Raw genomic sequence first — 27,999 nt, forward strand, 5'->3', positions numbered from 1 at the left:
GAATGTCCACGGTAAATATGCAATATATGCAAAACTAGGTATTTCTAGGGATTTCATGATAAACCTTAATGTAAAAGGAGACACTGCCTACTTTCATCATCTGGTCCTCATCCCCTCCTCCACCATCACCTCCCACCTCCTGACTTCAGACTAGTCCATCCAGGCTTCATTTTTAACCTTATGATATTTCCCTGTCACTGTCCCCCAACCCCCCAGCCCAAGCTCCATGCACTCAGCAGCGGGTCCTCATCCTGAGTGCTGCCAGTGTGGGAGAGTCACACTAAACAGATCATCACTTCCCCCGACTCTTTAAAAGTGTGGGTTCTCATACCAGACCACTCAGTTTCTAATCCTGGTACCTCTATTTACCAGCCTCTTTGTGCATCTTCCATGCAAAGAGAGTAACCTTGCCTGCTCCTCTGAGCTGCTGTGAGGATGAACTAACCCTACAAAGGTAAAGCGCCTTGTAAGTGCACCACAAACATGCACCATCACTGTTAGCAACAGTGTGCCTCTGCCACGTGTGCGCACACTGGACTCCTTACAGCTGAAATAAAACTCTTTTTCTGTACTCTGACCCACTACTCACAAAACTTCACTTTCTGACATCAGATATGTGAGGTTTCCGCCTACAGCAAAAATGCTCCCATCAGTGAGCATTTTTATGGAGGCTTCACGACATAGGCATGATTGATTGAATCATTGGCACTGGTAACAGAGCTCAATCTCTAGTCCTTACATCAGACCCTCTAATCAGGTGGCTGGTTCCCTTGGCAACCAGCCTCCCAACACTCAAAGGTTTTCAAAAGTCACCTCATTTAACAAACTAAAGTGTGGTTGAAAGGGGTTTGTTATGAATACCAAAAGACAACTCTTCTCACTTTTATGGCCCTTACTACTTGGGAAATTTCAAGGGTTTTTGAAGTTTTGTTCCAGGAACAGACATATATTTCTTGCTATAAATCACACTATCAAAATGCCCCTTTGTCACTTTCCACGAGACAGCATGCTCTTGAGGGCAGGGGGCACTGGCTTCTTCCTCTGTCAATCTCCAGAGCCAAGCGCTGGGAATAAAGCAAGCACTCAATAAACGTATGTTGATACCATAAAAGTAGAGAGAGTAACCTTTCTTCTACAGCATTAAATCGAAATGGCAGTACAGAGATAGTTCGACACAGAGTAGCAGAGCTTTGGGGAGAACATTCACAATCACTCATTTGCCTACACAAATTCTAGAACGCCCACCAAAGTACTGGAAGTTCCACAGGGTTAAAGTATTCATTTCCACAGAACAACAATATTACCTACCTACACACTTTAGGAAGGAAGGCAGAAAAAAGTAGATTTTATGGGAAATCCCAAAGCAGGGCTCTACAAATCAGTATTCAACTAAACACAAATTCTAATGAGCCTATTTCCCAAAAAGAGATATAAACCACTTTGGGGCGGGAGAGCGGGTTTTGTTTTGTGTTGTTTTTTCATTCTTCTCTGGATATTGCATTAAAATATCTACTTATTAGGTATCCACTGGTGCCGAAGCCAGGGGATAAAATGCAATGATACTAGCCCTGGCTAGGGTGGCTCAGTGGATTGAGTGCCTGCCTGTGAACCAAAGGGTCACCGGTTTGATTCCCATTCAGGGCACAGGCATGGGTTGCAGGTCAGGTCTCCAGTAGGGGGCACTCGAGAGGCAACCACACACTGATGTTTCTCTCCCTCTCTTTCTCTTTCCCGTCTCTCCAAAAATAAATCAAATCTTTTAAAAAGTGCGATGATAACACATTAAACACAGTATATCTCATCTTCAAAGACTGCAAAAATACAACCAGCTAGTCCCCACCAGTCCTCTGAAGTCTCTTATCAAAAATAATAATAAACAAAAGGACTGAAGAAACAGATTTTAACCCAAGAGAAAAAAACTATTAAAATAACAGCACTTCTATTGAATCTCACTGAATTTATTTCCTAACATCTTCTTCTGTTAATTTTCAGCAATTTTGTTGATGTGATGCATATTCACATTCTGGTCATCAAAGGTTTTGTTTTAAAAAAGTTAAAAATATACTGAAATGGTTTGAAAAGTTTACTTTTACAGTCCATAGCCACATCAAGATTTATTTTTCTCTTGTTCCTTCAAATAAATCTTAAGTGCTTCCAATTCAAGGATGATGATCTCATGCTGCAAACCTTTGTTCTTGCCCCAGCCACTCTCCTGAGCTTCAGACCCCTGATTCCGGGTGCCAGCTGAATGCTACCCAAACGTTCTGTAGACGTGCCCAAGAGTGAGCTGCGCTACCACCTCACTAGACCTACTGCAACTCCTCCGAGGTCCTCTACTCCCTCCATGGCAGTCTGGCCTCTCAGGTACCTTCCACACTTCCTTCTCCTTCTTTTCCCTCCTCCCCCCACTGGCCCATCAGGTGCCAATCTGCCAATCTGCCCACTCAACTTCTGGAATGGCCATCTCTTCCACAGCAGCTGCCCCATTTCTAGCCCTAAGGACCTACAGCCAGGTCACTGCAATAGCCTCCCAAAGAACAGCCCTGCCTCCCTGTAACTCCGCCATAAACCGCTGTTGGTTTCAAAATCATAGATCTGACCACACTACTTCTCCCCACATGGCTCCTCCTTACCACGCCACACCCATGGGATGATACCATCTGCTCCACCCACAACACCAGATAGCTCTCCAGACACACCATTGCTCCCTCTTCTGCCTCTGTGGGTTTCTCTCCACACCCCATGCACACCCACTGCCTCCGTCAATAACCACTCATCAAACTCCTTGTCACCTACCCACCCCTTGGATCAAGTACATGTTTCCAGATTTAACCACCCCCACCCCCACCCCACACCGTGCCCATTCTTCAAACACCATCCCTCTGGCTGGGAAGGCAGTCTTCTCCTTCAACAGTGCCCTCTCCCTCACCTGTATCCTCACTCCCAACACCTGCTCTTTCTTTCCACTCACATCTCTCAACTAAAAACGATGACAACTCTATACAACCTCCCTCCACCTCATGGCCTCCTTCCTTTATCACACTGTCCTTCCTTCCCAGCCTCCCAGCCATGCTTCCTGGAAGAGCACACTACACTCACCTTCCCCATTTCCTCCATAGCCATTCATTCCTCTCCCAGCTGCCCTCTGACTCCTACCCTCCAGCCCACTGAGGAGACTCTCCTCAAGGTCTCCAGAGACCTCCCTCCCCCCAATGGCTCTACTTCTTGGCTTTTCTGCAGCACTTTTCCCACTGACCAAGGCCTTGTTCTTGAGGTGGGCCCCACCTCGGTTCCCGGGACATCCACTCTTTCCTGGTTTTCTACCTGCCTCCCTACCCACTTACCTGGGTTATCTCCAGGGACACACCCATCTTCTGTGCCTACCCTTTAAATGCTGGTATCTGCTTCTGTCTGAAGCCCTCAGGGCATAGACCTCAAGACAACAAATCCCACAGCTCTCTCCCCAGACCAGGGCTACCTGGTAGATCTTCTGGACAGGCCCAGGAAACTTTGATACCCTACAGATGTCTCAAATAACACACACCCAGATTCATTCATTCAGTATTTACTGACTGCCTGGAATGAAGACATTGTCTTAACTTATCTTCCCTCCCAAATCAGATCTTTCTTCTCTATTCCCTTTCTTGGTGAGTGACAGCATCATCCTTCCTGCCAACCAAGCCAGAAACCCACAGTTCACCCCTGACTCCTCTCTCACCACCCCAACTCCCACACTCATTGCTTCCAAATCCTCCCAGTTCACCAGCAAGTACAGCCTGGCCCCTCGTCCTCTGGACTCCCAGTTTCACTGCTTCCTTCCCACCTCGGCCACGGAATAGCCCCTGGTGGCCAGCTGGACAGGACGTGCTCCTGAGGTGGACACGGTTGGATGTGTGTTCCGAGAGCCACAAGGAAAGGTTCAACACTTCCAAGCAGGTTTTCAACTTTATGTTTTTATCTTTTTTGGTGACAAATTCTACACCTGGAAGAATCTAGTACTTTATAATTCAGCCCACACTTTCCCTTCTATTCACTATAATTCTTAAAAATCAGTAAGTGCCTTAATGAATGGAATGCCTGTGTGTGAATTCAGAGATAATTAAAATCGTGTTTAGTAACTCACATTCAGGATCTGGACACTCAGTGCTTCACTTCACTCGAAACACCAACACAACACCATAGTTCACCTAAACCATTTTGACACGATACTCATTTTCATATGGCCAACACTGTAACCTCAAATGAATATACAATGTAAGGAGCAAGTTAAATCAGCCACCCCTTCATATGATCACATCACTCATCTTCCAAATCTAAAATGCACCACATTTTCCAGGGATACGGGGATATGGTTAATGAAAAGAACTGGAGTCACTAGAAAAATAATTTTTCATGATTTCCATAGCTGAAAGCAAAACTTCATATAATGATGCATTTAAGCATGTTCCATCTAGTTAAAAGAATAGCAGGAAATCTCAGACTCTTCAGGTTAAAAGGCGCCATGCCAGCTACTTCGTTTCTTTGGAGTTAAAGTTATGTCATTTTAAGTCATCAATAGTTCATCAAATGTTTAAAAGGCCAATTTTGAGGAAATACCTTTCCTCTAGGGTCCTGCTGAAATAGCCCCTGAAGTATATATGAAATTAGAAACAGATGAAAGTTCTAAATAAATGGCTATATTAAAAAATAATTCTCAGAAAAGACAATGTCTCCATAATGAATCAAATTGATCATCACACTCAAGAATCATTTGACATGGCCTCTATAAAGTGAAGTCAAGGTCCCTAACCCTTAAGAATTTTCATTTATATGAGGGAGACAACACTAAAATGTACCTGTAGTGATCAGAGGACAAGACAGGATAAGCAATGAGCCTGAACTGGGTGGGTGTTCTAGGACCAGGGAACAGGCTGACTGCGTAGGGCACTCACACCGAGTGTGGGCAAGGGGGCGCGGCAGCCTCTGGAAGCCTCACATCTGGACATGTATTAGACAATAGGCTCTGTTGTTTTAAAATGGAATTTAACTTGCTAAAGAAGTTTTCTAAGAACATTTACTGGGCAAGGGTACGGGCAGACCAGCTGGAATAAAGGAGGCACTAAAAACAAAAAAATTAAATCTTCCAAGGGAAATGGGTAATTCTTCACTCCCAAATGCCGCACCACCCCATGAGCAGTGCGGCTTCCAGGAGGCGCAGTTCCGTCACCGTGCTGCCTTCCCGGTCAGCGCTGACTCTCACGCGCTCATCCTGCCCTGGGCCTGAGGACTGTCACACTGCTGGTGGGCTCTTCCTTCAGCACTCCTGGACATTGTATTAGTAACTCCTGCAATACACCAGTTCAAAACATTTAAGTGTTCCCTGTGGTTGCGTGAAACCCATTCTTGTCGGCACTATCCATGGATGAATTAAATACCCCCCTCATTTCTTTCCTAAGACATTCCCTCTTTAGGAAAAGAAATGATGTTACACGTTATACTTATTTCTCAAACAGCAATGACTAATCAATTCAGTTAAGTTGAACCCCATCCAACCAGATATGACCTAAGCTAGCTGCTTCCAAACAAATTCATTTGGCATCTTAATACATTCCAGGGAATCCCTCTCAAAGCCTTGTCTCTGCTGCTTTTCCCCCAATCAGGAATTCACGTCCAGAATAAATCTGTCACAGAACTGGACAGGGCCTTTGAGGAAGAAAGAAGCCCAAAGTGGCTCAGTAATTCTCCAGAGTTACCTCTGCTAGTTAACAAAGGACCAGGCCTAGGACCCAGGCCTCCACATCCCTGACCACAAACACGTCCCATGTCCCCTACAGGTGCCCCTTTCACAGGATACAGACTCTATTACCACTGTTTGACTGTATTACCACTCCCTCTGAAACCAAAACAAATCTGCTTCACTGCCTTGAACAACTTCTTTTTGACTATAATTCTGATACAAGTCTGATCAAATGGAGATCTGGTGATCGACGATCGAATATCGACGGCCCGCTCCTGCGCTCTGCACCAGGAGCACTCACTGGCAATGAGGATGTGGTGGAGAACATGACAGACGCGGTCTACCCTCAGGAAGCGCACAGACAGGATGATCTGGAAGCCTTAAATGAAATTTGTTCAAGCCCCCTGATGCATCCGACTATGAGCTGGGCTGTCATCTTTCTCCGAGGCATCTGAGAGCTTCATCCACAGCACAGTCGAGTCATAAGGCAATTTAAACTTGCTGCTTAGGTATAATTGCTCAGGTTCCCCAAACACAAACCACTACTATGCAGATAGAAATAAACATACAAGAATGAGATTGGGAAATAACTCATTTTCAATAATTATCAAATAAGCGTCAGCTCCAATATTACTGCAGGCTGAAAAATTATAATCAGTTTACAAGAGACACTGGGTTGGGCACTGTCCCGCAAAGCAAAGGGCTGCCTGTTGGATTCCCAGTCAGGGCCCACACCTGGGTTGCAGGTCAGGTCCCCAGGCAGGTGCATGTGGGAGGCAGCCAACTGATGTTTCTCTTGCACATGGTTGTTTCTCTCCCTTTCTCCCCCCCGCCCTTCCCCTCTCTCTGAAAATAAAAATCTTTTTCTTAAATGTTTTTAAGTGATTAAAAATATTCACAATGGCATTCAGAATATAAAGCCAGCTGCAGACAACCAATTTATTGTTAAGACACCCAGTCCAAGGAAAGGGAGGCTGGCAGTGGAGAAGGAGCAGCAAACCCCAGGGGCTCACGTGGCTTTGCGGAAGAGGCTTCCCACCAGATTCCAACACTCACACCAGTCTCGAAGAGCATAAATGAACTCTGAGGAGTTGGCCAAACAGACCACATGACTCACTGGGCTTCTTTAGTGCCTGTGTTCAAATTTTGCATAAGCGAGCTTGCTTCCAAACTGTGGGTGCGTCCAACAAGGCTGAAATCCCTTAGAGAGAAGACAGGCACTCCGTGGGTGGGAGCCCCGAGCCAGGGAAGGCCGCCACCGCACGTGGAACGGGGCTCAGGCAGCCACAGCATCTCCCTTTACAGTGTGTTACACAGTTCCCATAAGTTACCTCATTCGATTTGATCCCACAAAACCCAGAAACAAGATAGTGACTAAGTCCCTAAACAATGACCACAAGGTGATCTAAACCTTCTGGGGGGAAAAAGGAAAGTCCCCAGGAAGCAGAATTTGTCCCCGGTCAAGCCAGCAGTCTTGAGCAAAACTGCAGCCAGAGTCCTACAGCCAGAGACAGATAAGAGAGGGAAAGAGAGGACGTTGAGGAAGGAAAAAAAAAGTTTCATTCAATATGTTAACTTATATTCAAGACATAAAATATTGGGCTGGGCAAAAGAGCCACACTTTCAACATGTCTGCTCATTCAGAAGTTGGTGAAAACTTTGATAAGTGGCCTCAGGCTTGGTCAGAAGGACAAAGCCCCTTTATCAGGAAACAAAGGCACCACAGATTCAGACTAGAGAGGCAGAGAGACAGAGACAGAGACACAGAGAGACAAAAGACAGAGACACAGAGAGAGATGAGAGAGAGATAAAAAGAGACAGAAAGAAAAATAAGCATCCAGGATTGACTGAAGCTCCTTCCTGATCAACTACATTGAGATTTTCAATTCGTTTTGGTCACTCCAGCCAAAGAGATACACCCTAATTCCCTGCCATCTTTTTATTCTTTGATGGATTATTAGTTCACTTCAAATCCCTCAACCCGTCAGTTCTCCATTCAGCACAGCACCCTGAAATGAAAACTATGTGATCACATATAGTACTACAACCTTTTAAACATAACAGTTACTAATATTTGTTACTGCTTATTTTTTGACAGGCATGCTGCTCCTTTACAGATGAGGAAATTGAGACTTAGAGAGGTGCAATGACTGGCCCAAGATAACGGCACTGATATAACTCAAACTGCCTCACAATAGCTCAGGGACTTGCCGTCAATTGTCAATCAACTAAGTGTACACACCCATTAGCCCATTACAAAATCTAGTTCCCTTTCTTTTTCTCAACAATAAGAGAGTTTTTAGCCCTCACGTCAAGATAGCAAAATCCACTGTATGGGGATTCAAAATTAACCTGTACACTGTCTCTGTGGGGAAAGTTGTTTTTTTTTTTTAATTCTTACTCAAGGACATTTTTCTTCATTGCTTTTAGAGAGAGGGGAAGGGAGAGAAATACCGATGAAAGAGAGAAGCATCAACTGGTTGTCTCCCATACACACCTGGACCAGGGATCAAACCCACGACCTTGGGGTTACAGGATGATGCTCCAACCAACTGAGCCACACCAGCCAGGGAGGGAGTGAATTTTAAGTTGATTTGATGATACTGATGCTAGGTTTGCCTTTTCAAAAGGATACCCCCCCTTTCCCTGCATGATCCACCTTCAAATCCTCTCCTCAAATGGCAGGAATGATCGTGCTTTGGGTGCAATTTATAGGACAAATTTCCTCTAGCAGAGACCGAAAGGACAGCCGAGGACCAGACCCTGCCTCCCACAGCAGCACCAGCACAGTCATTCCAACCACGCCACGTCACATGCACCCCCACTGCCGGTCATCAAGGAAAGCAGGAAAGCAACTTTCAAAAGTCAGAAAGATCTAAACGGGCAATACCTTCCCCTCAAAGGGCAATAGAAAAAAAAAAAAAAGAGCAACCCACAAGCCTGTTTAAAATAAACAGAAACAGACCTTAAGGGAATCACTGACAACAAACAGTCCAGTGCCCCTAAATTCCCCTTTGCCGTGCCAATGAACCTGGGTTTGCTTCAGGCCTAAACCGATTAAAGCTTCTGGTAGTTTCATTTTGATCTCAGCACTGCACTGAAACCAGAGTCCGAGAAATCGAGTGAATTTTAATTCCCTTGGAATGTTCTACTAACTGTAAAACACTATGGAATGTTCACTTCATTTCAGTGTCGGTATTTTTCCTCCTCCGTAATGCATGTAGCTATGTTGTTTTCTGTTTTGGTAAGATTTTTTTTGTTTTTGTTTCTTTTGCTGTTTGAGAACTCTATCATATACACATAAATTTCTATGCCTTAACTGGCAAAACATCAAAGAACATTCCTCAAAACAAACATTTGTGGTAAATTTTCAGAGTTAGTTTGCATAAGAATCCTAAGATAGGAGGGTTTATAATCAATCTAAAGTCAGAGATAACCCTTCACATCCTTTTAACAGATTCACTTCATTAAACAACTATAAGAAGGAACAAATTAAATGAGGGCAAACTAGGAGTTACTCAGAGAAGGAGATTAAGCAACAATTTTCGTCAGAGGCCGGCCTTAAAACACACAGAGATGCCAGAGCCCATCTACTTATAATTTTTCAACAAAAAACAGTGAGCTTATAAATAAATAGTAGAAATATCCTCTTGGCAGTTGCAGCTTGTAATTGTTTGTCCTACCTCCCCAGTCTATTTATATATAAGGTAACTTAGGTTCCTCCAAATTCTATCACAGCGGGTGGAAAACTGGCACTACACACACTGGAAATCAAAGACCAACGGGCACTTCCAGTCACCCCTTTCTTGCATGCTTACTAAGAGACACATCATCCAGCTACCCGCCCTCTGCATCCCACGGTGTGGGCACAGGACGCTGACGCTCTCCCAGCAAGGCCCTTCCGGCGCCACAATTGCAGGAGTAACAAGTATTTTGCTCCTTGTTTCAGTGATGTCAGCCTGAAACACACTGGAAGGTATTTCAAAATGCCAGAATGTGTAATGTCCCTTAGGTACAGAGTAAGCAAAAAAAATAACCTGAAGTTCAGCGGACCACAAAAAAGGGGAAGCGTCTACTGAGCTAAACATGTATGCATGGCACTCAAGAGCAGTGCTCTCAAGATTTCCACCCACCTAACAGACACACACTCGAGGCCGAGGCCGTGCCCAAACAATGCTCCCACCAAGAGGAAGATCTACTTAGAAGTACAAAAATATTAGATTCACTGTTAATTAAAGGAATGCAAATTAGGTAACAATGAGGCACCTTTATGAAGTTTCCCCTCTATTTTAATGACTATATGCAATGGAGCTAAGGGTGCATGCACTATTTAAATATATAGCCCCAGAGCTACAGAAATAGCCACAGCCTCACGTTCAGTAAAATTCCATTCTGTACATCTATACCAAAAAGATGAATCTAGGATGTTCACTACAGTGTTACGCATAGTAGCAAAAATTGGAAACATCCAAGTTTTCCAATATTTCCTGAATAATGCCTGCCCCAGAAAATACAAGATGGACCTAAAAATGATAGCTAACATCATGCAGCAACACCTCGTAATTCTAAGTTTAAATAGCAGGATTCAGTCCTGGCCGGGTGGCTCAGTCCATTGGAGCATCATTCCATACACCAAAAGGTTGCGTGTTTGATGACCCCTGGGTCCCCAAGAGGGGTACACACAGGAAACACAGATCCGAATCGATGTCTCTCCCTCCCCCCCACTGTCTGTCTCTCTCTACAATCAATAAATATATCCTCAGGCGAGGATTAAATAAATAAATAGGAGGATTCAAAATCATTAGTGTGATAGTCCTCAACAAATATAAACAGCATTACCATATGATTCAGCAATGCCACTTCTGAATATATATCTGAAAGAATTAAAAGCAAGGTCTCTAAAAGATACTTGTAATGTACACCATGTTCACAGTGGCATCATTCGCAGTAGCTGAAAGGTGGAAGTAACTCAAGTCCATTGACTGACAAATGGATAAACAAAATGTGTTATATACATACAATGGACTATTATTCACACTCAAAGGAAGGAAATTATGACCCATACTACAACATGCATGAACCTTGAGTGAAATAAGCCAGCTATAAAAGACCAGTGCTGTATGATTTCACTTATATTAGATATCTAGAATAGTAAAACTCACAGAAACAGAAAGTAGGGTGGTAGTTGCCAGGGGCAGGGAGGGAGAGAAATGGGAATGTTTAATGAGTAGTTTGAAGTTTTCCAAGATGAAAAAGTTTCTGGAGATTGGATGCATAACAATGTAAATCCACTTTAACCCTAGTGAACTGTACACTCAAAAATGGTTAAGATGGCAAATTTTGTTATGCATATTGTTATGTATATACCAGTATAGCACAATTATACACATGTAAAACAAAGGGAAAAAGCTAGGAAACAATTCGGCAAAATTATATTTGGATTAGGATAGTAAGATAATGAACCATTTTCCCCCAAACTGTGATGTGATTTTTATAGCAATCATGTTATTAAAATAATTTTAAGACCATATCGCTTTAATTACCCATAAAGCTTAAAGTCCTTCATGGGTGGCGGGGGGGGACATGCTTATGAGAAATTACTCAAATTTTTAGGTGGGAGCCAAATTTTTAACTAAGGTTTTGCTCTTTACAACAGATGGGAGATGGTCTACATAGACTACTAACTGACTTCCATGAGAGCAGGGTTTAGTCCGTTTTGTTCACCCCACTCCTAGCACGGGTTTGCACATTGCTGTATTCAGCACACAGCCAGGGAATGAATTCAGAAAACCACCTTCACAGTCTTAACACACACACAACCTTCGCCCAACTGGCATCGCTTTCATGAAAACGCTTTGCTGATTACATTCTAAGTCTCTTAAATCCAAGAGCTTCTAAATCTATTCTTCTGGTCTCCAATTCCTAAATTCATCCTTTTTCGTCCTCTAATTATCTCACTTTGTTTAGCATCTGGAAAAAGAACTGAGTGCTGCAATGTGTAATTAGTAAATTATTCTTAGCTGACTGAATCATGTAGCAGCAGTAAGCAATTACAGGCCAGAAAGCACGTCTTCCTCTTGCTGTTTTAATACTCTGTGACATAATGAGCCCTCCTCTCTGTACACTGAGGGCGAAGTTGCAGTTTGAATGCGGTGTAGTTTTATCCTATCAGCTCAATGTGAAAAAGGGAAGCTCCCCACACACAGGTTTCACAACCCCCAACATGCGGGTATGTGTGACCCAATCTAAGCTAAGAAGAAACTATTCCCAACAGTAAAGGGCAAGTTCCTGTTCACAAAGAAAAGGCAACCCGGCCGCCCGGCAGGCACACCTTTCAACCAGCCATCCACCTGCAGCCATCTAGATGATGGAGATTCCACCCCAAATAGCAACAGCTAGCAGCTCTGCTTTAGTAAACTATTGCCCAACAGAATTACAGTGTGAGCCACCTGTGTAATTTCCAATTTTCCAATAGCTACTTTAAAAAATAAACAGGTAAGCCCTGGCTGGTGTAGCTCAGTGGATTGAGCATGAGCTGCGAACCAAAGGGTCACCGGTTTGATTCCCAGTCAAGACACATGCCTGGATTGTGGGCCAGGTCCCCAGTGGGGGCCACATAGAGAGGCAACCACACACTGGTGTTTCTCTCCCTCTCTCTCTCCCTCCTGCCCCTCTCTCTAAAAATAAATAAAACCTAAAAAAAAAACAGGTAAAAATGAATTTTATTTAACTCAGATATCCAAAATATTATCATTTTAACATGTAATCAATATTTTTAAATTACTGTGATATACTGGATAGTCTCTTTTGTCTTAGAAACCCAGTGTGTATTTCAAACTTACAGCACACCCCTCCGTTCGGGCCAGCCGCACTTCAAGTGCGCCGTCACCACCTGTGGCTGGTGTCCACCCTGGGGGACGGCACAGCTTTAGCATGATGGTCACTTCTATATCAGAGTCACTTGTAACATTTTTACATATATTTCACATTTTTATCATTTTTTATGAACTCAGACATCCTTCTTAGTGTATCTCTGTCCCTCTCCACTTAAAAAAAAAAACTAACAAGTAAACAAAAACTGTTTGACTCGCCAGTGATAGCCAAACCAGAACTAACTGAACTAAGAGGAGAAGCCTGGAAAATTAACCTCGTCCCAGGAAATTGGAAGACTCTGGTTAGACTGTTACTCTGTTGAATGCATCTGATGTCGTTCAGCAAGATGACGTTTCTGTTGGAGCACACGCACCTGCAGTCCTAGGACAGGTGTCAGCAAGGAAATGGACTGCTTTTTCAGGGATAAACTTCTCAGCCAACATTTCCATGCCACTCTCTGTGCACAGGGTGTGCTGCTGAAAAACTGAACAGTAAAAGGATTCCTTTACGCTACAGGAGCAAGCTCTTTAAAGGAAAATTAGAGAGATGTATTATCTAGTCATATTAAAAATATGACTATATGGGGCCAAGAACTTCATTTTGCTCACTGCTCTGTCCCCAGAGCCAAGCCTACGTGTGGGGGGCAGCGTAAGAACTCAATAAATCTCTGAGTGCACAAATGAATGATGGTCTTTCTTAAAATAAAGGGGAAATACACAAAGTGATATTTTAAATCCTCACCTGAAGACATTTTTTCATTGCTTTTAGAGAGAGAAGGAAGAGAGAGAAACAAGGACTGGCTGCCTCCCGCACATGCCTGACCTGAGATGTACCTGCAGCCCAGGTGTACGTTCCCAGACCAGGGACCAAACCCACAGCCCTCCAGTTCACAGGACTAAGCTCCAACCAACCAAGCCACACCAGCCAGGGCTACAGACGGTCCTTTTTTAAATGACTACCACATATAAGATACTGTGAAGACTTAGGGTCTACTTGCATGAGGGTGAAAATTTGTGTACATTTGTGTATAAAAAGGAAAATTAAGAGTACCAAGTACTGGGACATCTATTCATAAAGAGTGGGCTTTCATTTGCCTACTACGTACCAGACATTTATTTTATGTGTCAATAAACATGCTACTCTCAATCCTCCTTAAACAGGATATAACCACAAATTATAATTTTTGCTATGAAGGAAAAGCACAGGGCATGGTTTGGGAAAACTTCTCTAAGAAGGTGTCATATAAGTTGACATGAGAAGAAAAAGTGAGGCAAGTAATTTCATGTCTAAATTCTGTGATGGCTAATAACTTGGATCCTGAAAGGAACCAAGAGAAACCTAGTGTGATGAGAGTCCTAGTTACATGCTATTATTTAAACATCATTGCACCTGAGAGCTGGGCCTCATAATACACTGCCTGGATTACAAGGCAATGTACAGGGTGGGCAAAAGTAGGTTTATAGTTGTTAGTATGAAAAACAATACAATAAATAATACAAGAATAAAATGTGTTTCATGTACTCACAACTGTAAACCTATTATCACCCACCCCCATATATTAGCTCTTCAACAAGACAAGGACACCATTGGCTAAATTACCTAAGATATGTCCTTTAATTAAATAAGTAGCTCTTCCGCATGCATCTATCATATCTCCCACTGGGTCTTTTTATCATCCCTTCTGAGAAGGGGCCAGGCTAGCTAATGGCCTTGGGCCAAAATAGAAACGAAAAGCTAGCCTCAGACTGGGGCCTGTATCAAAAGACAGCCACCTTATGTGGGAAGTCAGGGGTAAGCGAGAGCTGCTGGCTCAGGGCTGAAAAGAGCTGGTGATCAAGCCACAGTACAAAGCGTTTGGTCAGCCACATTTTTTCTCCCAGAAAATGAATGTTTACATTTATGACATGCACTGACTGCCAAAGGAAGTCTAAAAAGAATAACCACATTATTAGATATTTTTAGCTTTTCCTTTCATAAATATTTTGTGACAGTGCTTTCCAAATAATTCCAAATCTTCTGAGTTAACCCGAAGGAAAAAAAGGCAGTAAAGAGTGCATTGTTCACATATGAGGATGTATGACATAGGTGACTAATTTTCTTTTGAGATTCAGTTAAAGGAGTGAGTCTTTGTGAGTCCTGCTCACACAAACACAAAACTCCATGGATCAATACTATGTAGGAACACAACAGCCCTGGTAAGTGTGGCTCAGTTGGTTGAGCACCGTCCTCAGAAGCAGAAGGTCACCAGTTCAATTCCTGGTCCAGACACATATCTGCGTTGCGGGCCTGACACCCAGTTGGGGCTCGTGCAAGAGGCAACCCATTGATGTTTCTCTCACACATTGATGTTTATCTCACTCTTTCTCCCTCTCTTTCTTCTCTCTAAAAATAAATAAACATCTGAAAAAATCATGTCATCTGCAAAAAGTGACAATTAAAAAATAACAACACAATGTATCAGACACAGTGATTAGATGTGCAAATCACCATGCACCAGGCAAAAGGACAGTTGGGACTGTTTACATTCAAAAACAAGGGGATTAACCCACTTCAAATCCAAAGACACACACAGACTGAAAGTAAAGGGATGGAAAAGACCTATCATGCAAATGGAAACAACAACAAAAACAAAAGCTGGAGTAGCAATACTTATATCAGACGCAATAGACTTTAAAACAAAGGCTACATGTAATGAATACAAAGAAGGACATTTCAGAATGACAGAGGTATCAACCCAACAGGAGACTATAACCCTTGTAAACATTTATGCACACGTAGGAGCACCTCAATATGTCAAGCAAATATTGATGGACAGAAAGGGAAAGACTGACAATAAGAGTCATAGTAGGGAACTTTTACACCCCAATGACATCAATAGATAGTCATCCAGATGGAAAACCAACAGGGAAACAGTGGCCTTATATGACACATTAGATCAGATTTCATTCATATTTTTAGAGTATTTTATTCTAAAACAACATAATATACATTCTTTTCAAGAATACATGGAACATCTTCCAGAATAGACCACATTATCAGGCCACAAAACAAGTATCAACAAATTTAAGAACACTGAAATTATGTTGGGCATCTTCTCCAATCATGATGGTATAAAACTAGAAATCAATTACAAGAAAAAAGCTGAAAAACACATATGGAGGCTAAATAACATGATACTAAACAATCAGTGAGTTAACAAGATCAAAAAATAAATCAAAAGATAACCTTGAGACAAATGAAAACACAACCACCCAAGAATTTATGGGACACAGCCAAAGCAATACTAAGAGGAAAATTCATAGCCTACCTCAAGAAACAAAAAAAATCTCAAATAAACAATCTATCCTTACACCTAAAGGAACTAGAAAAACAACAAACAAAACCCAAAGTAAGTAGAAAGAAGGAAGTAAGATCAGAGCAGAAATAAACAACAGAGCTCCCCCCACCCAAAATACAAAAGATCAATGAAACCAAAAGCTGGTTCCTTGAAAACACAAACAAAATTGATAAGCCGTTAACCAGAGTCAGCAAGAAAAAAAAGAGAAGACCCAAATAAACAAAATCAGAAATGGGAAAAGATAATAATAATAACATAGGGATTAAAAAGTTAGTATAGCTAAAATATTTTCGATGTTGTAAAATATCACCAAAACTTCTCACAGAAATGCTGGATACAACAGTGTAACTTATCACTATTGATTCTAGCAATAAGACACAGAACCAAACAGAGAGCCACAAAAATATTTAAATTAGAGTAAGGGGAGAACCCATAGGGCAAACTTAAAACCTGTTATGTGGAGTCTCACAGACCCGCCTTATTAAACCATTCTTCAGTGTAACTTTTTAAAAAGTGTGAGTGGACTAATAAAAGTAAAAAAGTGTAAGAGGTTCAGAAGACAGTTTTAAGTGTTTCAAGACCACTTGGAGGAAGGTAGAAGAGGGTAAAGGGGGATAAATGGTGACAGAAGAAACCTGACTCTGGGTAGTGAGCACACAATACAACATACAGATGATGTGTTATAGAACAGTACACCTGAAACCTATATAATTTTATTAACTAATATCACCTTGATAAATTCAATAAAAACTTTTAAATATAATTTAGAAACAAATTTTTAATTCAAGTATGCCATAAAACAAACAAAAAGCCTCATGACCTTTAAATATTCTACTCCTAAAGCAAAAACAGGTGTCTCATCTCCTTATTCCTATTAACCATCAAAGGCTCAGGAAGAAAAGTGATCACCTTAGATATGAAATAAGATGTGCTCCAACAGATTAATAATTTTGATCAATTTCTACTCTTGGAAGTTTAATGTGTCCTGTACTTACAGGTAGTTTGATTTTATTAAAACTCAGAAAATTATGAATTACAGAACTACCCACATTCTTGGATCTGCTTGAAACAATACAGTCAGAGCACGAGTATAAATTATTAACACTGTAATGAAGGTGCATGCAGGAAGCGGGGGGAACATTTTAAGAAATTCCTAAATTACAGATGTCCATATATGTAAAGGGAAAATCAAAGTTTTTTAATTTTTTAAATATTGTATTTATTTATTTTTAGAGAGAGGGGAAGGGAGGGAGAGAGGGAGAGAAACATCAGTGTGTGGTTGCCTCTCAAGTGTCCCCTACTGGGGACCTGACCCTCTACCCAGGCATGTGCCCTGACTGGGAATCAAACCTACAACCTTTCGGTTGCAGGTTCAACACACTGAGCCACACCAGCCAGGGTGAAAAGTTTTTAATTATTTTTATAATCAACAAGAAACAAAGGAAACAAAGGAAAGTGGAATTTGTGTCAGAAATCTTGAGTTCCAGCCTTTCCCGTAAGTGTGGCCCCTTAGTCAGATCACTTAACAAGGCCTCACCTTTCATCACATTAATACCCCAGAGGGTCCCTGGGGAAATCTTAAGATATGGTACATTTTAAAACCCAGAAAGAGCCAATTATTAACAAACGAGGAAAGCATTCATTCATTCATTCAACGAATACTGTATTTTCACTGACCAACCACTGTGTCAGGTACTGACTGGAGCCCTGTGAATACGGCAATGAACATAACATTCCAACTGCCACAAACAGCCATATGTTCATTCCCTTTACATCAGCCATGCCATACCAGTTTTTAACCCTGTTACTCAAAAAAAGGGAGAAAGAGTGAATACCAGCATAAAATAAGAAAGAAAATGGTAACAGTTGCTTTTTATTTGTAAAGCTTTTGTTATTGTTGGAGACAGAAAATCGTTGGGCTATGTTCCTTTGCCTGGCAAAAGAAGAAAGACATTTCTCACCCCTCCCCTTCTCCCTACCCTGCATTTACCACAAACAGCTTGCTTTCTCTGGACATTTTCAAGAGTTCTAAAACTACTCATTCCTGGCTTTTCTACCAGGTGATCGGCACCAAAAAAAACCCACTATTATGGATAACAGATCCTTATGGCAACACCTCTCTTTCCACTCCTGTAGAGAAAAAGATAAATTTCACTACTGCACATTATGTCAGAGTGCTTACCTTAGTCTTATCATTGCCAGCATACTAAAGTGAACAAGGTTTCTGTAACCTTAGGAAAAGATGTCCTACACTAAAGAGTGCCTTGCTTTATAAAGTTTACTTTCTTAACTCCCAAATCTCACCAGAATTTAAAGGACTCAATCAATTCTTTAAATAAACTAAAATACCTACTAAAATTCAGAGCTTAGAATGTGATTTCCACCTAACAAGTCCTACAACTTAACACTCTGCATATGTTGTGTTAGAAGGGAAAATACACAGGCTTTAGAAAACACAGATTAAGCTCCTCAAGCAAAGAACTAGGTCTAACTGTCCTGATTTTCAGCAAAACACTTCCAAATACATACGATGTTAGACGGATTTAAATGCTAAATTAACATTATATGAGCATAATACACCTAGATGAATATTATAAAGTAATGAGTATAACACAAATATTGTACTGTACCTGTATAAACTGAGAAAAGCGGATTTTTTTATATTTAAAGTACTAAAGCATTCTCACACCTTTCCAACCTGGACACTTTGGCCTTTGTGAAGGAGCATCTTATACCTGGAGATCAGTAGCCACCAATCTGGAACAGACTTCAAACCAACACCATCTCTAACAAGTTCTAGTCACGGTGTCAAACGGTGAAAGGAACATAAGTGGAAAAAGAAAAATACAAAGTGGAGAACAAAAAGAAAGGAGAAGCCAAGAAAGAAAGTCGTGACCACTCAAAATTCATATGGAGAAGCAAGCCCTAAGTGTGAGAACATTTGGAGGGGGCACCTTTAGGAGGTAATTAGGTCATGAGGGTGGCCTCCATGGGATTAGCGTCCTTGTAAGAGTAAGAGATAGCCCTTGCTCCAGGTGAGGACACTGCAAGTCAGCTGTCTACCAGCCAGGAAGTCCGGGAACCCAATCATGTGGGCTCCCAGATCTCTGACTGCTGGCCTCCAGAACTGTGAGAAACAAGTATTTAAGTCACCTAGTCCATGGTATTTGTTACAGCAGCCCGAGATAACTAAGACATCGCTCCAAGTGACTAGTAAACAGTGCAGCCTTGAACCTTAGAAATAAAAGAGGGGGCGAGTACTGCGCCAGGACTCCACCCCAGATCACCTGCTATTGAAAAAGGGCACACGACTTCACTCTTGCCCTCCATGGGCTCTTCTCCCCCTTCTGGTTTGGGAGTTAAGAGGTTGAAAAGACTAGGACTTTCGAATCATAAAAAGAAATCTGGCCTCAGAAAGTGGTCAAAGAAATTGAAAAGGTCTGGCAAGGAAACCTTTGCATATTACGTGGTCCTCAACCGTCCCATAATTCATCATCCAGCCCTGAACGATTTTCTTTGCTTCTAAGTCTCCAGGACTAAGTTTGATAGCAATGTTTAGTGCACGCCTTCTTTTTTTTTTCTTTCTTTTCTTTTTTTTTTTTTTAAGAGCAACCAATTTGTTCCATTACAGAGGTCTCTAATCTGATGTGAGCCTGGCTGGGTTGGCACAGCTTCCTGGTGTGGCTCCAGGACCAGGAGGCCGCGGGCTCAAGCGCCAGACTTAGAGGTCCAGCCCAACTGCCCCGTTTCAGGAAAGCCTCTCTGCAAAACACGTCGGCGAAACTGGCCCTAGTTCCCTGGCCATCTTTTCCCAAGTCAGGCTTCCCACGGCATGCTTCCTCCTAAAAAGGAAGAAACCGGCCTCAGGCTCAGCTCTCGCCTGCTACCATTTACCTATCGCAGAAACTTGTTTGCAAAACAGATTCGAGACACCTATAGACAAGTTTACAGGAAACGCAGAACCTCGATACTCGCCACTAAGATTTAGTGAGCGCCTACTACCGTCAGGCCCCGAGTTTCTCTTAGCGCCTCCTCCCCACCGGAGGCGCGGGGACCGGGAAGATAAGGAGGCCGGGTCACCATGGCCACTCCTCGCTATTACACTGCCCTCCAAGCCTCTCAGGGGGCCACAGGCCGCTAAATTGACCAACACAGAGGGCCAGCGCGGGGACCCGACCGTTGACTCTGCGTGGGCGCTAAGGGCGTCCCGGGTGGCAGAGAAAACTCCGGGAGTGGCCAGGAGACGCCTCCTCGCTGAGAACAGCTCCCCCGCAGCCGGCCGCCCGAAGCGGAGCCGCAGAGGCCATCTGGCGCGGAAGGCAGGAGCCAGCCCTCAGCCTCCCCGCCCTTCCTCCTCCTTCCCTCGCCCCGGGCGCCCCAGCGCTAGCCCGCGAGCCCACGTGCACAAACTCAAGGCAAGACCCTGGGATCCAAAGAGAAATCACTTCTCCACGGACCCCTCCTCATTCCCCGCGAGCAACCCCGCCCCGAGGAGACACGTGGCATCGGGGGTCCCCCCGCCCACGGACACCCGGGCGCTGTGGGACTGGGGCTGCAGCACCCGCCGCGCGCACCACTCACTTGCTGGCCGGCGCGGGGCTTGCCCTGGGGCGCTCTCCTGAAGAAGGAGGTCCTGGCGGTGAAGAAGAAGTCCTCGGAGTCCTCCTCCAGGCTGCTGTAGCCGCTACTCATGCTGCTGGTCCCGTCGCGCGCGGGCCGCCTCCTACGGGCGCAGGTGGCCAGGCAGGGGGTGCCGCGCACACCCACCCCGTGAGGTTCCCAGCGCGCGGCCCAGAGCCGACTGGCAGTCTTCCTGCAGCTGTGACCGCCGCTCAATCCGTCGGTCCGGCCCCTCCTGCCGCCTCCCCGCCGGGCTCCTGGCGCCGCCCGGGCCTCCAAGTGCCTCGCGACCCCGCCTCCCAGGGCCCCGCCCCCGCCCTGCGAACTGCTCCCGGGGAGGCTCCGGACACGCCCCCGCACGGCCGCAGGTGGGGACCAGCTCCCCGCCCTACTAGCGGTAAAGAACGAGAAAAGCCCAGTTTGAGGAATGCTTGTACTGTGGCTGTGCTCGGGTGGCTTCCCCAACCTCCTGGAAACTTCTAAGTCTTCTGTGATCAATCCGCCGACCCCTCCAGGAGTCCGGCAGGAGGAGGAGACTGCCTTGCGAGGGGCCCTCAGACCCTCGAGCGTCCTGCAGCGGTTTCGCTCTGTGCTGAACTCACGCAGCTCGCCCCTCTAGGAGGGTTGGATATTAGCAGTGATGAGTGGGGAGCTAACAACTGGGTTGAATTTATTCAAATGAAAACATCCTGTTAATTCAGTTGAGCTTCGGACTTTTCCTGTCGCCCTTCTCTCTAGCAAGGGTTCATTCCCAGATTAGGACAGCCAAGGTCGTTATACTTGTACAGTCCACTAGGTGCAAAGGGCAGGGGAGGGGGGCGGAGGCCGTGAACTAGTTCTGTAGTTCAAGCGTATTAATTAGTCGTGCTTTTTAAATGTCCCCTCCCACAACCCGCTTTAAACCGACCATTCAACGACGGGGGTGTACGGTTCAGGGAATTCTATTCGCCTCCTACCAAAAATAAATAAATAAATAAATAAATAAAGGTTCCATATTTTCTCAAATCCTTCCGGTCGGGTATCCTCTTTTAAAACGCAAAATTGTCCTCCAAACCGCCTGTGGGTACCTGTCAATTACGTCTTTCTGTTTGGGGATTGATTTAAATAACTCTGGTTTCCCTGCCGAGATTCTCATGGAAAAGTGGTTTCTTGAAGTTTAGCACTGCTATGTTAAGCAGGCAGTAGGAGAGGTTTCATTAGGAGGACAGGGGTTAGGAAACAAATTTTTCACTCTTTATAGCTAAACTTTCTTGCATTATCTGTAATCCTCAAAACAACTTTATAAAGTAGATCAAACTATGCTCAGTTTACACCTAGAGTAGTTGAGGCTTAAAGAAAGAAAAGTAGCTGCAGGTGTCAGGGCTGGGACAATTCTGATATGAAGTTCTTCAGGTACTCTTCTAGATTCTTCTCGGCTTGGGTCCTGGTCAGCCGTCATTTGTGGGAGGGAGAGCTGGTCTGGAGATGATAGGAAGGAGGGACTTGGCTCATGAGTCATTGTATCCCCAGTGGAAAGAAGGCTTGCAAACCTGCTCTCCCTTCCTTCAGAAGGCTTACTCACACATCCAGCTTGTAAACTTGTGTTTTACCCCAAGTGATTCACACAACTCCGTGAGGCAGGCCTTGCAGTTAGTTGTAGCCCATTTTAAAGGTCCTGTAACATTAAAGCCTCTTCCCAACGAGGGGAAGCAGGGTTTGCCAACCCAAAGTAGGACTTTTTAAAATAGGCTTTTATTAAAATTAAGGATTGTATTTATTTTTAGAGAGAGGGAAAGGGAGGGAGAAAAGATGGGGGAGAGAAACATCAATGTGTAGCTGCTTCTTGAGCCACCAGGAACCCAGTCCTCAACCCAGGCATGTGCCCTGACTGGGAATCAAACCAGCGACCCTTTGGCTCACAGGCTGGCACTCAATCCACTAAGCCACACCAGCCAGGGCCCCAACATAGGACTTTTTTAGATATTATTTTAAGCTGGGGTTTTTTTTAATGACTCAGGAAAAACTTTCAACCTTCTCCCTAACTGCTTAAAGTATTTAGATAAAGGATCTGCTCCAGAAAAGGAGCTATTATTATAGATAACTAGTTTAACATCAATTTAGGTATAACAGGGAGGAGCCTCACAAGTCCCCTTTGATCAAAGTCCTCCCTCTGTCCCTTGGTTAAACATGGCCCGGCAAACACTATTTTACCAAACATTTGCCTTTCTGCTTCCATGTGAATTGCTTTCTTCCCCTTTGAAGTCCCAACCATAACCACCCTTCTACTTAGCTCCTTATCTACTTAGCTCCTTAGCTCCTTAGCTATTTATATGTCATATAAGCCTTAACTGCCCAATCTCTCCTGTTCCCACATTCTTATAGAACCTTCATATGTACATATGTAATAAATTTGGTCATTTTCTCCCATCAATCTGTCTCATGTTAATTTGATTATTAGTCCAGCCAGAATAACTTAGAAGGGTAGAAGGAAAATTATTTTTCTTCCCCTACACCAGCCACATAACTACTGAACAGTTAGAAACCAGGAATTCTAATTCCATACTGCTTTGCACAGTCTAAGCAGATCCCTGAGTATGCCACGCACATAACCTGGTATAAATGGATAGGACAATTTGCTTACTTATGATAGATTTTTGTTATTTGGTTTCCATTATTTTATTAACATTAATTCTTATTAAATACTTAAGTTTAAGAGTAATGCATAGGTTAAAGAGCTTAAATAACTTGTTTTATTGTAGATGAAAGGGGGATATAACCTCACCCAGAACAAATTATTTTAAATAGTTTCTGCACACTTTGAAGAAAAATATTAGAAGGAAAATAAAGTGATTTATGATCCACCATTTGATAAATAGGATTTTTTCATGGTATTATTTTATAAGTGCCAAAAGACTTAATTAATTCTTGTATCTGTCAATGCATCATCAGCAGTTATAACAAAAAGGCATAATTGAACAATGAAGTACAAACACTGATTTTAAACAACAAAAAACAAACATCATAAAGGAAGGAAGAATTGGCATTCTGTTTCTTAAAGGCAGTAGTATAATCACATTTCTATATTTTCTGATAGCAATCTTTTTAAAAATAATTTTATGTATTTATTTTTTAGAGATAGAGGAAGGGAGGGAGAAAGAAAAGGAGAGAAACATCACTTGGTTGCCTCAGGCATGCCCCCACACATACCCCCAATTTGGGACCTGGCCCCCAACCCAGGCATGTGCTCTGACTGAGAATCCAACTGGCTACCTTTCAGTTCACGGCCAGTGCTCAGTCTACTGAGCCATACCAGCAAGGGCCTGATAGTATTTTTAATTTTTTAAATTATAAATTTAGCCCTCGCCTGATAGCTTGGTGGTTGTGGGTATCATCCTCACACATGCCAGGGTTGTAGGTTCAATTCCCAGTCAGAGCACATACAGGAATCAACCAATGAATGGAGAGATAGGTGGAACAACAAGTCGATGTTTCTTTCTCTTTCACAAATCAAGAAATAAAAATAAATAAATATTATGAATTTAAAATTTGGTTCATGAAATTAATATTTGTAAAAATACAAAATGCCATTAAACAACTAGACATTTTTAACATTTGAAATTCAGTGAAGGGGAATAAATAAATGTATGTAACCAAGTTCAGTTGTGAAAGGACTTCCAGTCAAACACAGAGCAGAATTTATAAGTGGGCTCTATTTTCATAAATATTCCAGTGACACACAAGCCTGATGATTTAGATTATGGCCTACTAAGCTTTTCTTTGAATGGAGAATATATTTAAAACAATAAATATATGCAAATATTATAAACACAAATGTTTTATAAGTTTAATCATCCTGTACATCAAATTATTTCCCTTAAATTAGTGTAAAAGGAGAGGCTTTAGTAACAGTTTACCCTTCTTGCTTACCAGATAAACCACCCAAGAGAAAAAATAATAATTGGCAAGTGATTGATTACATATCAAAAAGTTTAAATAATTATTCAAATCTTTAAGTACTACATATCTGCAAATAGTAGAAATTTGAATATAATAATGTAGAAAAAATTAGGCACTTCTGAGCCTTTGATTAAATATATTTAGATGTGAGATTTTTCTTTCGTTAACTTGTTCTTATAAAACACAGTATCAAAGAGGAAAATATTTCTAGATTTGACTAAGTAAAAGTTTAAATATTTTTAACACACATACCTACACACAGTGGTAAAAGACAAAGGAAAAAATGGGGGAAATATTTGCCATAAAATTGATATCCTTAAAATACAAAGAGTTCATACAAATCAATAAAAACTTTGAACACCTAATAGCAAAGAAACCAAAGGACATGACAATCAGTTCATAAAAAAAGAAATATAAATAACTTATCAGTCACTTAAGCATTAAAACAGTCACTCAATCAACAAATAGTAATTGAGCACATCTCAGCACAAGGGACACATCACTGGACAAAATAAACAAAAATCCTTGGCATATATTTTAGTATGGATTAGAGGGAGGCAGGAAAAATGAATAAGGGAATAATATAGTATAGTATATTATATAGTATATTGGAAGGTAATAAATACTCTAACATAAATCATGGAAGAAAGATAAAGAATATAATTTTATATAGATTGTTTATTGAAGCTCTCATTGAGAAGGTAACTTTTCAAAGACACGTAGGAGGTAAGAGAGCTGGCCATGCAAGTATCCTTGGGGAAGGCATTTCAGGCCAAAGAAACAGCAGGTGCGAAGGTCCTGAGGCAGGAGTGTGCTGTTATGTTCAACTAAGAGCAAAGAAGCCCGTGTGTCTAAAGTGGGTGAATGTAAAAGAGAATGGTAGGAATTGCTATCAGAAAGGTAACAGGGACAGAGAAGTTACTGTTCCTATAATGCCTCAAAAGCAATTATAAGGTCTTTGATTTTCATTTTTACTCTGAGATGAGAAACCACTGGAAATTTTGAGCTAAAGAATAGGTATGATTTGACTTAAAATTTTAAAGGACCCCTTTTGTTGCTGGGTAGAGAATAGGTTATTAAGGCTTATAAAAATTCTAGCAAATGAAAACAAGGTACAGCTTTTATTCATGAGATTGGCAAATATTCTTTAAAGCAGGTCATAAAACAGTATGCATACTGCGATTACATCTTAGTAACTGTGTGTATAATTGTAGGCAACAGTCTCACGATATATGAGGAACTATGATAAAAATCAGGAATATTATTAAAAAGTTCATGTTGACAGACAATTGTTACATTGATATCTATGTCATATGGGAAAAAAATGGCCTTGGAGGTTAGGCAGACCTGACTTAGAAGAACACTGTCACTTACTCTTGTGTGACCTGTAACAATTTAATTAGCACCTCTGTTCCTCAGGTTCATCATGAGTAAGGTGGGAATAAAAATGTTCCCATTTTACTCTCATTAGTTTACTATAAGGGTTAAGCAGAAGAATCCATGTAAAGCCTTTGGCATAGAATAGGACCAAAAAACTATTAGTCTTTCTTGCCCCAGACATTAGACCTTGTTGCATACACAACACCTGTAACCCACTCCTTTGATAACCAAACAAGGACTTTGTTCAGGAATCTTCTCTGGGGGCAGGAGGTTCAATCCCAGCAGTAAGGCCTCATTTTCAAGTCTGCTGCTGCAGGGACCCCGACCCCCTGGTGGGGCAGTACTTCCGGCATGAACAGGTCTCACAGACCGGGCCAGCGAGATCTGAGACCTAAGGAAAAGTTTGCTGGGCTGCTTTTGGGAAAAATGTACTCGCCTTCAAGTGACAAAAAAATACTGTCTTGTCTTCTATTGGACCTTGTCTTGCCTGAATATGGTAGCTGGGAATTCTATAGCCATTTCATAGACAAAATTGACAGGCTAAAGATGGCAAGGCATGATAATAACGCCAGGAACCAGCATGGGTCCTTGAATTAACCAACTCCGAAGCCGCCCTTATTAGGACTCCTTTTTATGTGAGTTAATATATGTTCTTTGTTGTTGAAGCCAGATGAGTCAGCCCATATCATCCTAACTAGTATATTCCCATTATTCATTTACTTCTGTGTTTGTGTATGTATGTATGTATGTATGCTGTATGTATATATTTTCTGCTGGGAAAATCCCTCTCATCATGTTTCTGCCAACTTCTGTTCTCTGTCAACATTGGGAAGAATCAGTAGAGACACAGAGAGAATTAGAAACAAGATTTTCAAAATGTTAATTAAATTGGTTCTCTTACAATAACTTAGAAAGGGTATCCTTTTACATTTAGACAATCCCAAAGGTTGGCTTTTGAAAGGGCTTTAAAAAAAGAGAGAGATAGGCTGAAATTTCTCTGAAAAATTCTATGAACTCAAACTCAAAGACGATGGGAGTTGGTTATTCCAGGGCTGTACCCAGAGGATGCACGGTGGGGCCACGGCCCCAGCACAATCTGTCTCTTCTTTTTTGACAGAGACAGTGCCTCGGCATTGCCTACAACTCTGGTTACTCCCATTTTGCCCATGACAACAATAGAAATAAACAATATAACAGCTGACAGGCAGCGTGTTGGGTGGTTAAGTTTGTAGGCCTGGAAATCAGCCCGCCAATGTTGAAATGCAGGCAACAAATGCAGTACCCACAGCAAATTGTCCCACCTGGTTAAGCCTCAGTTCCATATTTGAAAAATGGGGGATAATAGTACTTGCCTTGAAGATCTTTACTTGAAGATCTCTGTAGTTCTTACAGGGATCACATGGAGTAAAATTATATGATTACATATAAGAATAATATTTCCATATTTGGGCATATCCTCAGTACCCAAGAAAATTATAGTCTGCCTGTGAACCTGGAGGTTACCCAGGCATACAGGACAAGGAGGAGGAGAAGAAAAAAAATAAGTGTCTTTCCTATAACTAGACTTGTCAATCCAAAATATCTAGTTAGTGCAAGGGTTACTACCTGGTGTGAGAACTCCACGAACCCCATAGTTTGGTGTCTGTGTCTAAGTAGATTTCATCTCAGGCTTCTGCATTTCCTCATTACTCTGATATGAACTGGCCAAGGGAAAGCACATATCTGATGAAAAAGTCCTTCATAATTATGATACTTAATTATGTTACCTTCTGTTTCAGGTCCTCAAAGCTCTTAACATTAGCACTAACTCTCATCAAGTGATAATTACTTGTCTCCTTCAAAAGATAAAGAAATAAAAAAGAGAGATGGGAAGGCTACACCAAGAATGGATAGCAATCTCCCACAGTGGCTGTGGCATTTTATTTCTTTAAAAAGAAAAAGGCTCAAGCAAATATGGTGAAATGTTAATGTGTGTTTTATCTTGGTATTGGAAACACAGATTATTAAAATTGTATTATCTGTATTTTTGTATGCCTGGAATATTTCTTTCTTTCTTTTTTAAATTCGTTTATTTTTAGACAGGGGGAAAGGGAGGGATAAAGAGAAGGAGAGAATTATCAATGTGTGGTTGCCTCTC

The 27,999-nt window shown here is 42.2% G+C and overlaps 1 protein-coding gene across 1 annotated transcript in view; it reads right to left on the reverse strand.

Moving 5' to 3' along the window:
• The window catches only part of RASSF3 (Ras association domain family member 3), a 73,293-nt gene extending 52,388 nt beyond the window's left edge, over window positions 1-20,905 (reverse strand). Inside the window, exon 1 of the mRNA XM_045829569.1 lies at window positions 20,508-20,905. Within this exon, the coding sequence (XP_045685525.1) occupies window positions 20,508-20,618 (111 nt within the window). The 5' untranslated portion in view covers window positions 20,619-20,905. The remainder of the gene's footprint in view (window positions 1-20,507) is intronic.
• Between the last annotated feature and the right edge of the window lie 7,094 nt (window positions 20,906-27,999).

This window comes from Phyllostomus hastatus, unplaced genomic scaffold (genome assembly GCF_019186645.2).
Source record: "Phyllostomus hastatus isolate PE091 unplaced genomic scaffold, TTU_PhHast_1.1 phas_scaffold_93, whole genome shotgun sequence".
Classification (NCBI taxonomy): domain Eukaryota; kingdom Metazoa; phylum Chordata; class Mammalia; order Chiroptera; family Phyllostomidae; genus Phyllostomus; species Phyllostomus hastatus.